Raw genomic sequence first — 19,804 nt, forward strand, 5'->3', positions numbered from 1 at the left:
TCATTTCAATGAGGTCACATCACCCTCCATCTCAGATGTTGATGAAATTTGGTGTACACCCTTGAAATTTTTTTCCTCTATCTCAAACAGTTTAATTTTATAGCACTTCAAAGATTTGTTAAATCTGCGTTGTCTGTTCCTCTTGAGACCTTTGGCACAAGATACCCTTGTGTACACTCCCCCCCCCCAACCAATAATCAGATCTCTTTGAATTTTTACACAGAGCTCAATAAAATGATGAGGATTTCAGAAAAAAATACACCAACACTCAAAATATTTTATAAATGCCTAAAAAAATATAAATACACTTGTAGCCTAGTTTTTTTGGTGGAAAAACTAGGTTTAGAAAACCTGAATTTACAGTGTGTGGGCATGATGTAAGCAAAAATTTTTGATGTTGAAAATTATTGCAAAGACATGTTCTTTCTCGACAAAGAATGAAATTTATTGGGGGGGTTCCTTGTAACGAAAATTTTATGATTTTGGACATCGGGGGGGGGGATGGCTACTGGGTAGCCATTTTGTACAACTTTCCAACAATCCATAGCTGTAATAGAAAAAATTAATGAAACAAAGTTGTACATCTTCAAAATTAAAATAATACTGGTTATTGTAGTTTTTTTCGAAAGTGCAGACTTGTTTTAATTTTGGGATCTTTGAATATGAAGTTATGAAAATTGGCTATCAGGGCGGCGGGAGAGAAAAAATAATTTACAGTCAGTAGAACATTAAATGCTGACATGTAAGGAAATAAGACCTAGTAAGAAAAATATTCCAAAAAAATCAAATTTGAGTATTATATAAAAACATGAGTACATCAAATTAGGCTTAAATTGTTTAAAAAATAATTATTCATTTCAGAAATATTTTAAAAATTAGACATTTTAGGAGCAGAGATTTCAAGAGAGCAGAAAATACTTTTCATGTACATGATGACAGCAGTGAGGATACTATTGGCTCAGAGATGGAAAGAAGACAAAGTTCCAACCTGGGAGGAATGGCTAATGAAGATGATGGACTACGCCAGAATGGCAAAATTGACTGGGAAAATCAGAGACCAGGAAGAGAAGGAATTCAAGAAGGAATGGGAAAAATTATAATGTATTTAAGAGAACACTAAACAACTAAAAACCTTGGCAGCATTAGAGTAATGTTTGTAACGTGCAAAATACAATGGAAAATTGGTAATAATATTTCTAACAAATTAGAGAAAATAGGATAAGCTGAAGGAAAAAGGGATTGACAATGGATTTTCGGCGTCTGTGCATGTGCAGACACGATTTCCAGCACTGCAGAAGTGAGTCAGCACGCTGCGCTGGTTTAGCACAGCGCATGGGGACTTGCCAAGTGGGCGGCTCAGTTCGGGGGCGGCTCAGGGGCCGGATAAATGACCCCTGTTGGCCGCTTGTGGCCCATGGGCCTTAAGTTGCTGACCCCTGCCCTATCCTATGCAGCCTCCTAGGGGAGTTAGCAATACCATACATGAAGAATTACACATGGCTTCTACTAGCATTCCATGTGCCTGGGTTGCTCTAGCCATTAGGCGCTAATGTACAGGCTAAGAGCAGTGTTAGAAACCGGGATAGAAAAGGTAGGATTCATGTGGTTCCTGGAACCTGGGTTGTGGGCACCAAAAAAGAATGTCTAGTCACCATTTTAACTGTATTTATTCACACTGGCTTATTCCATGAATACTTATTACTTCTTTTCCAAGACAAGACTGAGTTTCCTTTTCTCTGAATTCTTTTTAAATATAGCGTTCAAGTTGTTCAGAAAACTACTATTATATGTGTGTTATGAGGCAGGTGGGGGCAGAGACAAACAAAACATTTGGAAGTTCAAATGTGTCTTTGGGGCATTCAGGCTAAAGCATCAACAATACATAATTTTCTTTTTCTATTTTTGCCTTCAAGAACAAGGTTTGCATGTAGTATAGATTCATCGCAGGGGGTTGGACTAGATGTCCCTTGTTCCCTTCCAGCTCTACAATTCTGTGAGCAAGCTATGCCTCAAAAGGTGGCCTATAGAAAAAAATATTGATAATTAAATACCCAAAGCCATGTTTACACTCTTTGCCAAGAAAAACTGAATCTGAAGCTGCTTTGGTAGTCTCAGGCAGGAGCAAGGAGTTACACAGAATGAGGTAACCCTGAGTGCTGTTTGTTTTTTTCCCAAATGAATATTTATTAGCATTTCCAAAAAGAACAAGACATATAACAACAAATACAAAAATAAACAGAAAAAACAAAAAAATACAAAAATCTCAAACTTAAAAAAGAACAATTAAAAACACCTGATAGTTCAAATACTTATTTTCTTTTAACCTGTTTCTCAGACCTCCTCACACCTCCCCTTCTTGTATTCCAATTTAAATTATTGGTTCAGCAAATCCTTAGTTTACTTCTCCATTTTAACTTAATTTAACTTATTCTGACATATTATTATTTAACTTTTCTTCTTTCCTCCATTTCCTCAATTTATATTTACAAACCTTATTTTATTTTAATTTAGACCGTTTTAAAAAATCAGTTTTTACTTAATCAAATTTACACATCATTTTCCTAAGATCGACCAAGAGTTTCCCTTCCACGTCTTTCCCCATTTCCATGCCAATAGCAAAGCAAAATAAAGATAAAAATAAACTATATTTATATACCTTTGGATTCCCAAACTCCCCCCACCCTTTTCCCGGTTTCAGTCCCCAACAAAAATCCATCAGTCCCCATATACTGTTTAGCCTGGCGATCTCACGTCCGAGGCTCTCAATTCTCTCTCAGTTCCTCTCTACCGGTCTTTTTGATAGTCTTTAATGTTAAACTCCAAATCTCGAAGAAGCTCCAGCCCGACAGGATCCATATTTCTACCAGCCAGACCTCCATCTTCAACGATAGAGCTTACGAGGTTCTTCAAATCTTGTTTTGTATTCCTTTCAGGTCCAAATGTCCCCCAAGCTCCAGCTTCCACCTCGAATTCAGGCCAGGCTCTCCACATCAAATTTTTATTTTCCTTTTTTCCCATCATGTCAGGCTTCAGAATGCTGGTCCCCTTTAACTTCTGCAAAATTTCTGCTTCTCCTTCTTTTTCTTCAGGGACAACATCTGTCATCTGCTCCATATTGTCAAGACTCTCCATTTTCTCTGTTTGTTCAATTGGATAGGCTCCTTGTTTCAAGTCCTTATCAGGTTCAACAATGTTTCTTACTGTTAAGCCCAGAGCTGTAACATTTGTAGCCAAAACATCATATTGGCCTTGTAACTTTCCCAAGAGAACAAATGCTCTGTCCAATTCAGCCTGGACTTTCTTTCCTCCAGCCATTCCTGTAATGTCACTAAACCCCTCTAGGGGGATTTTAGTTCCTTAGTATTCCTTTCAGCTCAAGTCCAAAAGTCACATTATTTAGTATCAGCCCTTCCTTATTTTCAACAAATTATTACAAATTAACCAGCAGAAACAACAAAGACAAAGTTCTCCTTTTCCGTCTCAACAGCCAACTTGACGGCTGTCAAATTTTCCAATCTTTCATCGGCAGGCTATCTCGTGGGACATTCCCGGATCCGGGGGGGGGGGTGAAACTTCAGCTCCCAGAATTAATCCTTTTATCCTCCAGCAAAAATTCTTGTAGTGTCAAAATCGTAAAATTAAAATCTTTTCCTAAAAAAACAAAGATTCTCTCGACCTTAGCTAGCAGGTCCTTTGCTTTAAGTTGTTTACAAAGAGGGGGGGTGGACTTCCTTTTTAACCCTTCCCCGCTTGTTCCTAATCCGCAATTTTTTTCTTTAAAGTTCCGATTTCCGTATTTACTCACGGGTTGATCTTTCAGAGTCCGAATGTTCCAAGGAAGAAGTCAGCGCTCTCCGCTAATGGCTTGCGGCTTCACTCTGCAGATACAGGAGTACTCTCAGCACCGCGCCGCACCCCGTCCCCGTTCCGAAGCCTTTAAAAAGGCTCCTTCACGGATTGGGGGGGCGCAAATGGTGCCCGCCGAGTCACTATGCTCACAGGCTTCTGCGCCTGTGATTTTAAGGGTCGCCGCCGCGGCAAGACCCAGCTCTGCAGAGCCGATTCCCTCCAGAACTCGGAGGGAATCCGCCATTAAGCGATGGCGCCAACCCGGAAGTCAACTCTGAGTGCTGTTTGAAGCCTGCAAGCACAGAGAAATCTCATGAAACCCAATAGCTTAATTTTGGGATACAGCCCCCAATGCAAAGCCTGAATGTAAAGTGCAAACTATTTTGATTTTTTTTGTATTGGTCACAGTAACTTTAATAAACACTGCCTAGTGATGAGCTATGAGTAATTAAAAACATGAGACAAACCACAGTAATTTTTATTTCTGCCCCTCCCCCCACCCACCCCGGTTTGTAAATCAAAATCAAACTATAAACATATTTTGTTCCATCTGATGAAGTAAGGGGGGAGAAAACAATAAGGATTGTTATGTACTGAAGTTCTCACCCTGGGCCAGCAGGGGGATACTGTAGTTATGCAAATGAAGGATCGAAAGTGACGTTCAGTGATTGGCTAGTTACAGAAAATGGTTACTGTTGCATTCTAGTGGAGCTCCATGTAAGCAGGCTGACTAAGCTCCTCAGATCAGTTCTGTTCCAGCTTACAAATAAAGAGCTGCTTTGGAAGAATCGCTGTGTCGTCTGATATGTTCGCCCACAACTTAACAAGGATGTTGCCTGGGTTGGCCTCTACAGAGGATTTTCATAGTCAAAGATAAGAGCATGAAGCAGATAGGCCTCCCTCCCTAAGGGGTTTTGGGAAGGCGGTGCATCAACCCCAAGTTGTGGTGATTGAGACGAGGAAGGCAAAAACCCTAAAGGGGCCCCATTTGTTTGCATGCAGATTCCTTCCCTGACCAATTACACCACAGCAAGGTCTTACAAACCCAGTATCCACAGACCCGGTGGCTGGGCTGAACTGTTGCCAACTTTGCCGCTTGGTCAGATTGCAGCAGCCGACCTTGAACTGCAGCAGCAGAGCAGAACCTTGCTCCCTCTGGTCTGCTCCTGAAGCCCTGAAGCCCACTGTGGAGGTCAGGGGTTGTGAATTTAAAGGAGGGGTTTTTGGTGGGCTGGAGTCCCTCACAGCCGGCCACAAGGAGCCTTGCCAGGCTGCAACCATTGTCCACCCTTAATTCTGCCCTCCCTTGCTTTTTCCTGTAAGACCTATTGCAGTCGTTAAGAGTCGTCAACAGGCTCATCACAGCTATCTGCCAGTCACCCATTCCCACCACCCTTCTGAGTAATACCCCTCCCCACCTTCTCACTATATAGAAGGATCTGGCAACTTCTGTTTCAGTGTATCTGAAGAAGTGTGCATGCACACGAAAGCTCATACCAAGAACTAACTTAGTTGGTCTTTAAGGTGCTACTGGAAAGGAAAAAAAAGAATTTTTGTTTTGTTTTGACTATGGCAGACCAACACGGCTACCTATCTGTATCTGTCCTCCATGTTATTCTGCAGCCTCCCCACAGCCCAAGCGTCCAGTTAGAGGGAAGCTGCCCAAGTTCAGACCACTGATCAATACTGTCACCGAGGTCAAAGATCCAGTTTGGGACACACACACCCCAGATGCATGTTTGTGCATGTACACACACACACACACACACACACACACACACACGTGTCAAAGTCACATGATTGCAACCTCAAAAGCAGCTGCCAGCCCAGTAGCTCCCTACAGAAATCAACAGCCGATTCCCACATGGAAAACCCTGATTGTGGAAAGAGGATAATCTGGACTCTCACTTGGGGTCTCAAAATGCAACCCATCACCCCCCCCCTCCGCTATGATGTTCTATGAACATTAAATGCTAGCCTTGCTCCCCCCCTTCTGCTATGGAGAGAGCAGTGGGGTGTGCATGCCAAAAGACTCTTCCCTACCAAGCTGCATCACACCCATCTGAGCAGCATCTGACCCAGGCGGCGGCAGCAGCAGCCTTGCATGGAGGAAGGAGCCCTCTGCCATGGCATTGGGGTGAGGGGGCAAAAGGGCCCTTAGACAACCACATGGGGCAAGAGTGGCCCAGTTGCTTGGTAGCAAGCCTTGGTTAAATGGGGGGGGGATCTGTGGCCCTCCAGGGGCTGCTGGACTCCAGATCCCAGCACCCCAGCTAGCAGACCCAATGGTCAGGATGATGGGAGTCAAACCAGCAAATCATCGCCATCATCTTGGGGCACTTTGCAGCATGAGAATACAGGATAAAAAACATTAAATACACAAGAACAAGAACAAACCAATACCCTGCCCCCTGCCTGTGCCCATTCAATTTTCTAAAATTGTCTAAAATTTAACCTAGCAAAAGCAGCATTTGACGCCACAGTGGGTCACTCTGAGGAAGGAAGGTGTATTTTGAGGAAAGGCAGCCAGGTTAACTGGCCCAGCAGAAGCACTGGCAGCCATTTTGCTGCAGCGGCAAACACTGTTTATAGTTTAACCGTGGAACTTTTTTTGCCTCTGTAGCAGAGCAAGAGGAACACTTGTGGGCCCATATGGGCCCTGGCTTTCTCTATGGGGCAGACAGGGAGCAGATGTGGGGGGGGGCTAGTATTATATGACAAATTTAGGATATGACTAGTAACGTGCGCTAATTTCCAAATTTTAGAAGCAGCGAATCAAAATTCAAGATTCTGCAGAATACAAACCGAGATTTGGATTCTGGATTATTGATTCTGGCTGGTGTCTAATTTCTAACTGTAGCACTAAATTTTGGGTCTCATCAAATTTTATTAATCCGGACCACTGATGATAGTGTTTATGCACTCCTGAATAGTCTTTTATAATTTCCTGTATTCAGTCAGTTTATTGCTGTTCTCCATATAGAAGACCCCAAAGTTTCCACTGTAATAAAAATATATAAATTAACACCAATTACAATTAAAAATCCACGATGGCAGTACAGATTCGGGTGAAATCCGAGGGCAGCCTAAGCAACTCCTCCCAAGGCCCGGGCAAACAGATTCCCAGAGTCGGGGTGCAATCACCCAGAAAGCGGGTGGGGGGTTGGTGACCATTCTGTAGCTCAGCCTTCCCCCCACCTGCTGCCTTCCTGCTGTGCAGTCTGGGGCTTACGGGAGTTGTGGTCCCCAACATCTGGAGGGCACCCAGTTGGGGAAGGCTGGCTTAGTTTGTCCCAAAGTATATAGGAAGGAAAACAGGTCTGGCCTGGCCTGAACTCAAGTCCCCATCAGCACAGGAGAAGGCCGCTGCCCAGTTCCAAAAGGGTGAGGCTAGGTGCTTTGCTGAACAGGAATTGTGGTGCGTTTGGGTTTTGACCTGAATGGGCACCTAAGCCCTGTCCTCGCAAGATCAAATCACAGTGCTCAAGAAACGCATCCATAGCTGTCAACCTTCCCTTTTTTTGCAGGAAATTCCCTTATTCCAGTGCCATTTCCCGCTGCTTCCCGCTGCTATCCCGGATTGTTAGATATCCCGTAGACTGTCCCCAGGACAGGTGTGGCTACTGATCCCTTATTTTCAAATATGGAAGTTGCTATGACCGCATCTATAACACAAGGAACACTGGGCACCTGTGGAATGCGATGACATCAGGTGACATCAAAAAAGGCGGTTTTTCTGTTGTCTTCAGCAGAGGGAGCCGTCTTGATCTCAGCCTACTCTCCTCAACTGTTGAAGAAATGGCCCAAGAGAGATTCTGGCGCTCCGGCCTTTGTGCAGACGTAGGTCTGCCCTGCCCTCTGCTTGATCCCCTTTCCATCCTAAGCTCTGCACCTTGACCTCCCTCGCCTAGAAGCTCCACACCTGAACCTGTAAGATCCCTTCTCCTTCCCTCTTGTTCCTCTATGGCAGGCTTCCTCCAACTTGGCCTTCCAGATGCTTTTGGCCTACAACTCCCATCATCCCTAGCTAGCAGGACCAGTGGTCAGGGATGATGGGAATGGTAGTCTCAAAACAGCTGCGGGAGAGGCAGCAGACTGATGCAAGTCCCACGCTGCTGTTTCAGGCCCCACGGAACCTGCAGGCGCCTAAGCCACCACGTCACTCCTCAAACGCCCAAGCCTTAAGAATGGCACTTTTTGCAACCATACTACCATCCGAATAACCTTCTAGGTCCAGTTAAGCACACCACGAGTCACAGCTGGGGGGGGGAGGCAGCAGGCGGACCTTTTCGGGAGCGGCGCCTGCGTGCGCCCAGAGTGCCGCCTGGGATTTGTCACCCCTCTTAGTGGTGGCACCCGGGGCGTGGTGCCCCTACCGCACCCCCGTCGCTACGCCTCTGCCAAGATGCATTTCTTCTAGAATCCAGAAGAGCTGGATGTTGATTGAAAAAGCTGTCAATTCCTCCTATTTTTTTATAACAGTTGAAAAGAACAAATCAGAAGGAAGCCAAACACCAGGTGTCCCCAGCCAGATTCCCCCACCTGCCGCACATGTAAGTTTTCCTGCTCCATTCAGAAAGAGAAACATGCCTCCAGGCACGTTTGAAAACGGAAGCATTTCTGGTTTTTCAGAGTTTGGGAGCCGAAACATTCAGCTTCCGAGGTTCCACTGTAGATCACAATGTAGATCTTCTTGATACAAGAAGGTACCTTACCTGGTGCTTCTTTTGGAGGCTGTTCTTTTGTTGTTGTTTTTTAAAAAGATATTTATTAAAGTTTTCAATTTTTTATGCAAACAAAAAACATACAAAAAATTAAAAAAAACATATAGTTCATAATACATAATTTTCAATAACATATTTCTCTGACCTCCTCATGCCTCCCCTTCTTGTATTCCATTTCAAATTATTTGTTCAGCAAATCCTTAACTTAAAGCATTACAGCTTATAATAACACCTTGTTTTCTGTCCAATCATTTTTTCATATTCCTTTATACCATTACAGCTAGAAACCACTCAATTTCAATCCAGCATCATTCAACATTCCTTAATTTTACAATATTTCTGTAAGTAGTCCTTAAATTTTTTCCAATCTGTTTCCAATGGAGGCTGTTCTTTTGTCTCCTTTCTCATTTCCTATAGAAAAAGAGCAAAAGGGTAATTTGACGGTTCATTGTGTTATTAATATTTTGATGGGAGCTGCCCAGATGGGAGCTGGGGCAACCCAGTTGGATGGGCGGCATATGAAAAATATAATATAATAATTAAAATAGAAGAAATATGACCTCAAGTGATTTCCATGGAACTGGAATCATAGAATCAATCCATCTGACTTATTTTTTTACCTAAACAATTCAGCTTTAATAGATCACAGCTTCAGAATTATTAAAACACTGGAAATGTAAACACATGTCATTTGCATTTAATTCTAAGGCTTTAGGAAGAAAGGGGGAAAGCCTCATTTAAGAGAATTCATTCTGCCTGTTTCTTTGTCTCAGAACGCAGTACACAGAAATACATTTTTAGCATCACCATAACTAACTGGGTATTGCCATAACTTATTGAGCATATGCATTTGACTATAAATCTCCTGCTCGCGGCAGCAACCTATCCCACATCCCCCTATTTTTTACATTAATTTCTAAGAAAAAAACCTCATCTTCATAGAATCATAGAGTTGGAAGAGACCACAAGGGCCATCGAGTCCAACCCCCTGCCAAGCAGGAAACACCATCAGAGCACTCCTGACATATGGTTGTCAAGCCTCTGCTTAAAGACCTCCAAAGAAGGAGACTCCACCACACTCCTTGGCAGCAAATTCCACTGTCGAACAGCTCTTACTGTCAGGAAGTTCTTCCTAATGTTTAGGTGGAATCTTCTTTCTTGTAGTTTGGATCCATTGCTCCGTGTCCGCTTCTCTGGAGCAGCAGAAAACAACCTTTCTCCCTCCTCTATGTGACATCCTTTTATATATTTGAACATGGCTATCATATCACCCCTTAACCTCCTCTTCTCCAGGCTAAACATGCCCAGCTCCCTTAGCCGTTCCTCATAAGGCATCGTTTCCAGGCCTTTGACCATTTTGGTTGCCCTCCTCTGGACACGTTCCAGTTTGTCAGTGTCCTTCTTGAACTGTGGTGCCCAGAACTGGACACAGTACTCCAGGGGAGGTCTGACCAGAGCAGAATACAGTGGCACTATTACTTCCCTTGATCTAGATGCTATACTCCTATTGATGCAGCCCAGAATTGCATTGGCTTTTTTAGCTGCCGCGTCACACTGTTGGCTCATGTCAAGTTTGTGGTCAACCAAGACTCCTAGATCCTTTTCACATGTAGTGCTCTCAAGCCAGGTGTCACCCATCTTGTATTTGTGCCTCTCATTTGTGAAATGATGTCATCTAGACATTGAAGTGACAACGGACACAGCAATGGAGATAAATCTTGCACATATTCTGTAACGGGGAGGGAAACCAGTTTTTTAAAAGGAAATTGTATTGAATTAAATTAACTTTAATTATCAATCAATCAATCTTTATTACGGTCCAGAGACCCAACAAATCATTACAAATCAATACACAATTCATACAGCCTACCTCCAGGTTAATCAAGCAGGTTTACAATCTCTGCTGCAGGTACCTAACTGCGTCCCCAACTCTGTATTTCTGTTAGAAGCTGGTGAATGCCCAATTTCAACTAAAGCGTGGTGAGCTGCCCTAAGACATTGGCTCAGGATATCAGTGTTTAATCTAGGGAAGGGTTTGTACCAACACCTGACCAATGAGGAATTTGTCAGCAAATGGCAGAAAACCATGGCTAAAAAAGCCACCTCTATTGGTCTGTCTCCCCCACAACTGTATTACCTGGGTTATGAAGGCGCCCAAAAGATTTTAAAGCAAAGATTATGGGACAATGCACACAGTGACTTGCAATCTCGATCACGCACAGTCTGTAGTCTGCTGGCAGTAGGAGTTCAATATGGGTATGTCTTTAAGTTAACATCTTACATCAAAAACCTGACAGTACCTAACTACTGAAGGCTTTTCACCAAAGCCAGACTAAATGTCTTTCCCTCTGCAGTGTTGGATGGTAGGTTGAGAGGAGTTCCCTACCAGGACAGACTTTGCTCATATGCTCAAGACATCGATTCCATAAATCATATTTTGTTGCATTGTGCAAAATATGAGCAGGCCAGGGCTGAACTGATACTACCCTTGCTGGTACCTTTCCCGGGAAAATCAGAGGCTCACTATGTCAGGTTCCTACTGGAAGACCAGACAAATGCTAGAACTTTAGGAGTGGCAAAGTTTTTATCGGTGGTTGCAAGAACTTTAACTATGTACATATTGCATAGCTCCAGGCAAGCTGCTCTCTCTGAGCCCCAGCCCCACACAGTCACTAGCCTCAGTCTGGAGAATCCTGTATTGCCTTTAAAGGTTTACTGAGATCATGTCTATGAAAGACTTAAGCAGCCTGGGAAAAGATCATATAAATACTGTGTTAATACAGAGTTCTTCTAAAGTAATGTGTAAAACGTGCAGCCAATAAATGCCATGTATTGTTTATGCTTAAAAAAAAATAGTTGCAAACTAATGTAAATGCATATGATATAGAGAAAACAATTTGATGGAATCTAATAACAATTAGAAGCAAACAATACATCGATTATTTTAATCCAAAGCAAAATAATATGAACACAGCGTATATTCGCTAAAGGCTTCCAGGTGGGCGGGCGGCTTTGCCCTATGCTCTTTTCCCTGCCCGTCTGCGCCTGCGCTACGAAACCTGGCCGCCATTTTTGGATCTGGAAAAGTGGAGGGGCGTGGCCCGGAGGCTCACTGCCGATTGGAGCAGCTGAGGCAATGGTCCCGCCCCAATTGGGCCAGGCGACGGAGAGCCCCGCCCTTTCCGGTATGGCCTGCTGCCGGGGGCGCCCCGGCGTGGGCGTTGGAGTGGTGGTCGTCAGTTCTGCCCACCCAGGATGCGTCCTCCTCGGCCAGAGGAAGAGCGCTGTCGGCGCCGGCCTGTTCCAGCTCCCCGGAGGACACCTAGAGTTCGGGTAGGCCTGCGCGGGGCGATGACGCCATTCTGCGTCGTCATCAGGCGACCTCCGCTGAGGGGCTGGGAGGCAGCAGGCTTGGCAGAAGAGAGCTCTCTGGGGATCTGATACCTGATTTCAGTCCCTCAGAAAAATCTCTAGTGCCCTAAAAAGAAAGCTAAATCAGGCCCCTATGTTCGTGCAAACTTCGCCCTCTGGTGCAATCCAGACCTTATTGCTGGTAGTGATTTCTTTGGGAACAATATATTGATATGTTCCTGACTTGGACCAATCACCTCATCTACCGCAAAAGGCTGCCCTGAAGTTCTATAAGGAAGTATAAAATGTCCGCAAAGGGGGACGTGGTGCTTGTCTCATAGGCATCACAGTTTGGTTCCTTTCACCAGACTGATGCATCTTAGTACTGCACTATGAAGGGTCATGCCTTCTGCTTCCCCACTTTCAAATTAAAGGTAAAGGGGCCCCTGACCATTAGGTCCAGTCATGGCCGACTCTGGGGTTGTGGCACTCATCTCGCTTTCTTGGCCGAGGGAGCCGGCGGCGTACAGCTTCCGGGTCATGTGGCCAGCATGACTAAGCCGCTTCTGGCGAACCAGAGCAGCGCACGGAAACGCCATTTACCTTCCCGCCGGAGTGGTACCTATTTATCTACTTGCACTTTGACGTGCTTTCGAACTGCTAGGTTGGCAGGAGCAGGGACCGAGCAACGGGCGCTCACCCTGTTGCGGGGATTCGAACCGCCGACCTTCTGATCAGCAAGTCCTAGGCTCTGTGGTTTAACCCACAGCGCCACCCGCGTCCCTTACTTTCAAAGTAGTACAGCTCTAATTCACCCCACTTGTGTTCAGTTGCGCTAACTCCTAGGTGTGGAAGCAGGGGATTGCTTCCAAAGAGGAGTTCTCTCTACTATTTTACTTTTATTTTGGTTGGTTTTAAAAGAGGATTAGACAATTTCATGGAGGATAAGGCTACCAAGAACTGCTAGCCATGATGGCTATGCTCTGCCTCCATGGTCGCAGGCAGTTTGATGCTGAATATTAGTTGCTGAAAATAACAGGGAGGCGGACTCCTATTGCGCTCAGGTCCTGCTTGCAGACTTTCAGTAGGCATCTGGTTGGTCACTGAGAAGAGAATGAGCCACATCCAGCAGACTCTTCTTATGGTATATTTATATTTAATCATCTGGACTGGATGACTTCTCCCCCCTGCAAACCCAATAGAATTGGTCACGGCCAGTTGCTTGAGTGCAGGGGAAACACCCCCCCCCAATTTTAAATGACCTAATGGAGCCATGTTTTTCATATCTTTGATTCTTTTGAGCCCCCTCTTCACGCCTATATTGTCCCTTAAATGGGGGGGGGGAGGGCAAAGCCATTCAATTACCATCTTTCATGCGGCTTCATGGCTAAGAAGCTGGGCTCTTACTTCAAGCAAATAGAACTGATTATTGCCTTCTCAGTAGAAATAGTATTTCTTTTTTCTTCTTGCTGTTTAGTGAAAGTTTGGCAGAATGTGCAGAAAGAGAGGTTTTGGAAGAGACAGCCTTGCACCTAACAAATGTTCGCTTTGCATCAACTGTAAATTCTGTTAGCCTGAAGGATAATTACCACTATGTAACGATCTTAATGAAAGGAGAGGTGGATATGAATTATGAATCTGAACCAAGGAATCTGGAACCTGATAAAAATGAAAGTAGGATATTATATTTTTTACTCTTCAGTGAGCATTAGGTAGTTTCTGTAACCACATTCTCTGCATAGTATTAATGTAAGATTATATTTTTCTTGTATCACGTATGAAAATGCTGTCACATACACTGATTTTTTTACTGTTTTTGGTGAGATTTAGGCTGCGACCTTATAAAGTATTACCTTGGGAGTAGACTAGGGTTGCCATATCTTGAAGAGCAAAAAAGAGGACAGCCCAAGATGGAGAAAGAGGGGCACAGATGCGCAGGGCCGCTGCTGCACCCGCATGCCTCTTTCGCCAGCTTGGGTTGGCAGTGGCCGGGCATGCAGACCATGTGCGCCTCTTTCCCTGGTTCAGGCTGGCACCGGCCGTGGCATTCAGAGCAGCGGTTGCACAAGAGAAAAATAAATAACTCCTAAACCCAGACATTTCCTTTAAAATGTAAAAATCTCCCCAGATGGGCATGTTTGCCCCCCAAAAGAGGACGTGTCTGGGATTAGCCAGACGTATGGCAACCCTAGATTAGGCTCTATTCTTTCCAAGATGGGATGGCATTTTGATGGGGACCACATTGTGTGGATGCCGCAAAATACTTGCATGCATGAGTGGCACCAAGTACACAATAAACTGGATGGAAGCACTTAAATTCAAATGCATCCTGACCCTAGGGATGAAATATATTTGGGTGTTACCTGAGCCAGGTCATAGGACTTCTGAACTTGCAGTATCTATCATCATTTCTCTCTTTTTCTTTGTTTACAGGTTGGGAATGGGTAAAATGGGAAGAGTTTCCTCCAGCAGATCAACTGTTTTGGGCTTTATGCTGCTTAAAAGAACAAGGTTACAATCCTTTCACAGAAGAGTTTAATCACCTTGTGGGATACACTGGAAATCATTGTGTGAAAAAAGAGTGCTAAATTTACTACATGGGAAATATGTGTTTTTACTGAGACATTTATTTGTAAAATGAATTCTGTATCACCTGGGAGGGGGTAGTTTTATCTAAGCATGAAGTCAGCTACTTCCACCAAATGTAGCAATAATCCTTGACACTAAACATGCCACAAAAATGCAGCATTTTTTTGCCTCTACTCTTCAATCTACAATGGCAAGTAAGATTTTGATGTAATAGATATGCACTATTACAAAGCAAGTGTGGAAGAGGGTACAGTAGAGCAGCTTTCCTGAAAGCGTGATGAGCGCTGCAACCCCATAGTCGCCTTTGACTGGACTTAACTGTCCGGGGTCCTTTACCTTTACTTTATTAAATACATGGTTGTTCCTTCCATACCATGTGTGATAACACGCTGATTGCTTTTTGAATGTTGTTTTTGATAAACAAGTACAGTGGTGCCTCGCAAGACGAAATTAATTCGTTCCGCGAGTTTTGTCGTCTTGCGATTTTTTTCGTCTTGCGAAGCACGGTGTCGGGAAAGTTTTGGAAAAGCTTCAAAAACCACCAAAGTCTTTAAAAACCTCAAAAAAGACTACTACACCGCGTGCTATGAGTTGCTCCTCGAAGTCAAGTCACAACTGTATTAACAGTGTTAAGAAAAAGGAAACAAACTTGCAAGACGTTTCCGTCTTGCGAAGCAAGCCCATAGGGAAAATCATCTTGCGAAGCAGCTCAAAAAACAAAAAACCCTTTCGTCTAGCAAGTTTTTTGTCTTGCGAGTCATTCGTCTTGCGAGGTACCACTGTATGTTGTATGTTTCATGTTGTGTCTTCCTCACCAAAATAAGTTTCTCTGGGTCAATTTGGAGAGTTATCATCAAAAACAAAGCACAGAAAAGTAGTTAATACAGAGTTTAGGGGACCTGTGGCTTTTCAGGTAGGAGAAACTCCAAAATTTCCCCTTTCTAGCCACGAAGAAAGCTAAAACACACATTATCTGACAATGAAGGCTTGAATGCCTTTAGGAAAGCAGTGAGAAAAACTTTTCTGTTGACAATATTTAGGAGTGACACATTACTAGTGGATGCTGCCAAATCCAGTGACCATTGGCACCCTTTTCCTCTCCCCAAAGGGTTTTCCACAGGAATAATAGATTGCTGGCGCCAGGAATGATTGCTTACAGAGGGTTTACCCCCCCCCGCCACCGCTTCTCCCATTACTATTCATCTTGGCCCCTTCCTCTAGATTGCCCACTCCCACAAGAAATTTCTAGACTGAGGGCCACAGGTTGCCACCTATTTTAGAATGAGAGTAGCTGGCAGAGCAGTCCCCATGACAACAGGACATGCAATTTTTAAAGGTGGAGCAGCAGCAACATCTGACGACCAGATGCATCAGTCACCACTGCCTTAGCAAAACACACAACAGTATTTTTAAAGATGAAGCAAGCAATTAAATATATATATAGAACTGCCTAACTTGAGGGAAAAGACCAGAGGAAGCCTAAAATATGGAGATAAAGCAGCTACCATGCAATGCTGCTGCAAAGGAAAAGAAACAACACCTGCAATTTCATAGACCATATTTTTCGCTCTATAAGATGCACCAGACCATAAGACACACCTAGTTTTTAGAGGAGGAAAACAAGAAAGCAACGCAAAGCCTCTTGAGCGAAGAGGCAGGAGCGTTCCTGCTGCGCTCAAGAGGCTTTGTGTGGCATTCGCTCCAAAAGGCGCATACACATTCCCCTGGGGCGGTGCGTCTTATAGAGCGAAAAATTAAATGAGGTGGAAGAAGTTAAGATACCTGCTTACATACCTTCTCTGCAGGCCCAACAACCACCAGTTTTAGCACAAGCCAAGGGTCCTAGATCACCCCCATTGTTCTGCCCAGACACTGAGGTCCAGTGCCGAGGGCCTTCTGGCGGTTCCCTCGCTACGAGAAGCCAAGTTACAGGGAACCAGGCAGAGGGCCTTCTCGGTAGTGGCACCTGTCCTGTGGAATGCCTTCCCACCAGATGTCAAAGAGAAAAACTACCTCCAGACTTTTAGAAGACATCTGAAGGCAGTCCTGTTTAGGGAAGCTTTTAATGTTTAATACATTATTGTATTTTAATACTCTGTTGGAAGCCGCCCAGGGTGGCTGGGGAAACCCAGCCAGATGGGCGGGGAATAAATTATCATCATCATCATCATCACAAAAGCTGCCTTTACCAGCTTTACTTCCTACCTGCTCACCACTGAGTGGAGGTGTGCAGGCACCAGTTGGGAACCAAACTGGGCTAACTGGTGGCTCTCTCTTCCTTGGTTCTTTCAGTTGCTCTGAAGCTATATACCAGTCCATGGGGGATCCTTTTAAGTGAGGTGAAGTTCATTTTCCTACACATTTCACCCAGTTCAAACTACACTTTTCTCAGAGTCTAGCAAAAAAATTTTTTTGAGAGTAGGGATGGGGACAGTGCTGTTTCCATAAGAGGACAAAGCACTGGGCAGGGATTTGGCTGCTGGGATGCTGGTGGCAGGGGCCAAGTGCTGGACCATGCTGAGGTGCAGCTCTCTGGTATGTGAGGAAGTGCTGCGTGGCCCTGCCCACCCCTGGGGTTCCTGAAAGGCTGGCTACAAGGGAAGGTGAGCCTCAATACAGCAGGTCCTGGAATATGGACAGTTGTGAGTAACATACTGCGTGAATTAAGTGGTGATGTTAGTCCTCCCTATCAGTGCTTTTTCTTTCTAAATCACCCACTACTACCCCCCCCAGCAACACACCTAACCTTCAAAGGCGAAATAAAAAACTAAGCATATATATACTGCAAGCAACCCGAGGGTGCAATCCAAATTCATGGTTGGCAGCAGTGGAGGTTAGAACTGTGTAGCCACTGCCACATCCATAGCTGTCTCTGGCACAGGAAAAATGTCTCTACTATGTGGTCCCCAGGCTAGCACGGTAGAGAGGCTGAAATCAAATCCATTACTACCACAGCGTGACCCAGCTCAGGATCCAGTACTGGCCAATGCCAACTCCCAAAATGCCATGGCAGGGATACAGTGGTACCTCGGGTTACAGACGCTTCAGATTACAGAGGCTTCAGGTTACAGACTACTAACCCAGAAATAGTACCTCAGGTTAAGAACTTTGCTTCAGGATAAGAACAGAAATCACGTGGCGGCGGCGGCAGGAGGCCCCACTAGCTAAACTGGTGCTTCAGGTTAAGAACAGTTTCAGGTTAAGAACAGACCTCCGGAATGAATTAAGTTCTTAACCCGAGGTACCACTGTACTACCACCCACTGTTTACATGGTGACATTCAGGCACTCACCGGAAGGGTTCCTTGGCCACATCCAAACCCCTTCCAGCACAGCCAGTTGGGAGTTAGGATTGTTCTGTGAATAGTACAGCAATCTTCAATATCGCATGTACAATAGAACTCTTAGCACTGTATCCAAGGTTTGCTTGAACAGAAAGCAGCTTGCTTAGAGTTCCCCTACACTGCCCTGTAAAACCTCCAGAGGGCTGTAAGGCCCTCCTGAATAATGTGCACTGTGTTTGTGGGCACTGGCGGGGTGGGGGGCTCTGGAGGGAGGGTAGAATAATCCAAAGTAGCAGAGGCACTTTGTGTGTGCATTCACCTGATTTTAGGTGCTTCTCCCCCACGCTGGCAGCAGCTGCCAGCACAGCCCCTGATGTTCAGAAGGGTCTTCAGCCCTATGGAGAGGCTTTTCAGAAAGATTGTTGTGGGGTGGAGTGGGTTGAGCTGAGGAAGACTGGTTGGATCAGCTTTATTTCGTGCAACAAGTGGATACAACTTTGTGCCCTCCTATTCCATCGTTTTCAGAAAAAAAGATGACTAGTGGTATGCTTTTGTTTGAGGGAAAGCTGTTCATAATACACCAAAGTTAGTTCAAGCTTATATTCTATATACTGTTCATAAACTGAATCCAGCAACTTCTAATATCTGCAAAAGTTAAACTCTTTTCACATTGCATATTCTCTCTGAAAAGTTAGAGAGATGAATCCAGAGATCCTGTGAGTGAAATTCTCCCCAAATAATATTTCTGTTAATGGAAATGCAAATACTTTCCCCAAATTCCTTCATGCCCTCCAACTATCAATTCTGAAAAATTCCTCAGTCTGTTTGCTATCACCACCACTAGAAAAAAGCCCCTTCCACAAATTAATCAGATACCACTTCCTGCAGTTGTTCTTTCTGTTTCTTCTTCAAGAATTTGTTTTATCTACACATTGAAATAAATTGTGTTACAGCTGATGGAAACAAGCTTCACTTTCTCCAGCACTGTTTCCAGCCATAGCTGGGTTATTCTGAACAGCAATTCATAAAATCTAATGAAATAAATGTCAAAGTTGTAGACAGTTTCTTTCCTTGCAATGTGGGTATCTGGATTGCAGAGCAGGTGCTTAATGATGTGCACCAAACAGACTGAGATGCGGTCCCTAATCTGAGTCACTACTGCTGGTTGATGAATCTGTTGACATGACTTCCACATCATCTTCATTCTCCTTATTATGTCCAGGAGGTTCCAGCATAAAGTCATTGCTGTGATTAGGCGGTAGCATGTTCATTGACATATCGCTTGATTGCCAGGGATACTGAGGTGCGAGTACATCTAAAGGAAAAATGAAATGATACAAAAATCACACATCCAGTTATTTTCATAGCAATGTATTTTAACAAATTGCAGTCCATTGTTATGCACAGTTTAGAAGTTTCACAGAACTATGCAGTTCTTTATTTCTAACTACAGTGGTACCTCGGTCTCCGAACAGCCTAGTTCACAAACTATTTGGAACACAAAGACTTCAAAACCGGAAGGTGTTCCAGTTAGCGAACTTTTTCTGGAATCCGAACATACTCTGTTCAGGGGTGCACTTCTGTTTTGAGTGCCACACTTCTGTTGTCTGGCAGCGGAGAAGGGGGTCGTCATGGCGTTTCCTGCAGCAGCGAGGCAGGGAAGCTGCGTGCCCGCCAGCCAGCTGATAGGCAGGCGCGCAACTCCCCCCCCATGCCACTGCGGGAGGCGCATGCTCTAGGGAGCATTTCCCGCAGCAGTGTGGTGGTGGTGGGATCTGTGTGGATCCCAGTTCAGCTACCGACCGACTGATTGATTGTGTGACTGCGGAAATGGATAAAAGCCCCCCCCCATCCAAAAAATGACTCATCAGTGCAGGTAAGAAATTTTTAAATTTTTATTTTTATCATCTACAATACTATTTTATTTATTTTATAGTACAGTACATTGATTATTGCTTTCATTTCAATTGTCTCGTTAGATGGTAAAATTCATATTAAATTGCTGCTT

At 44.3% G+C, this 19,804-nt stretch overlaps 2 protein-coding genes across 2 annotated transcripts in view; one reads left to right on the top strand and one right to left on the bottom strand.

The window, feature by feature from the left end:
• Positions 1–11,730: 11,730 nt before the first annotated feature.
• NUDT15 (nudix hydrolase 15) lies at positions 11,731–14,948 on the top strand. Its single transcript, XM_053363742.1, has 3 exons — positions 11,731–11,906; positions 13,402–13,598; positions 14,358–14,948. Exons 1-3 carry the CDS (start codon positions 11,761–11,763, stop codon positions 14,510–14,512), a joined length of 498 nt encoding a protein of 165 aa, XP_053219717.1. The 5' UTR covers positions 11,731–11,760; the 3' UTR covers positions 14,513–14,948.
• Positions 14,949–18,679: 3,731 nt separating this feature from the next.
• Positions 18,680–19,804, bottom strand: part of MED4 (mediator complex subunit 4) — a 9,132-nt gene continuing 8,007 nt past the window's right edge. Inside the window, exon 7 of the mRNA XM_053363728.1 lies at positions 18,680–19,111. Within this exon, the coding sequence (XP_053219703.1) occupies positions 18,939–19,111 (173 nt within the window). The 3' untranslated portion in view covers positions 18,680–18,938. The remainder of the gene's footprint in view (positions 19,112–19,804) is intronic.

The sequence above is a fragment of the Podarcis raffonei genome, chromosome 1, assembly GCF_027172205.1.
Source record: "Podarcis raffonei isolate rPodRaf1 chromosome 1, rPodRaf1.pri, whole genome shotgun sequence".
Lineage (NCBI taxonomy): Eukaryota > Metazoa > Chordata > Lepidosauria > Squamata > Lacertidae > Podarcis > Podarcis raffonei.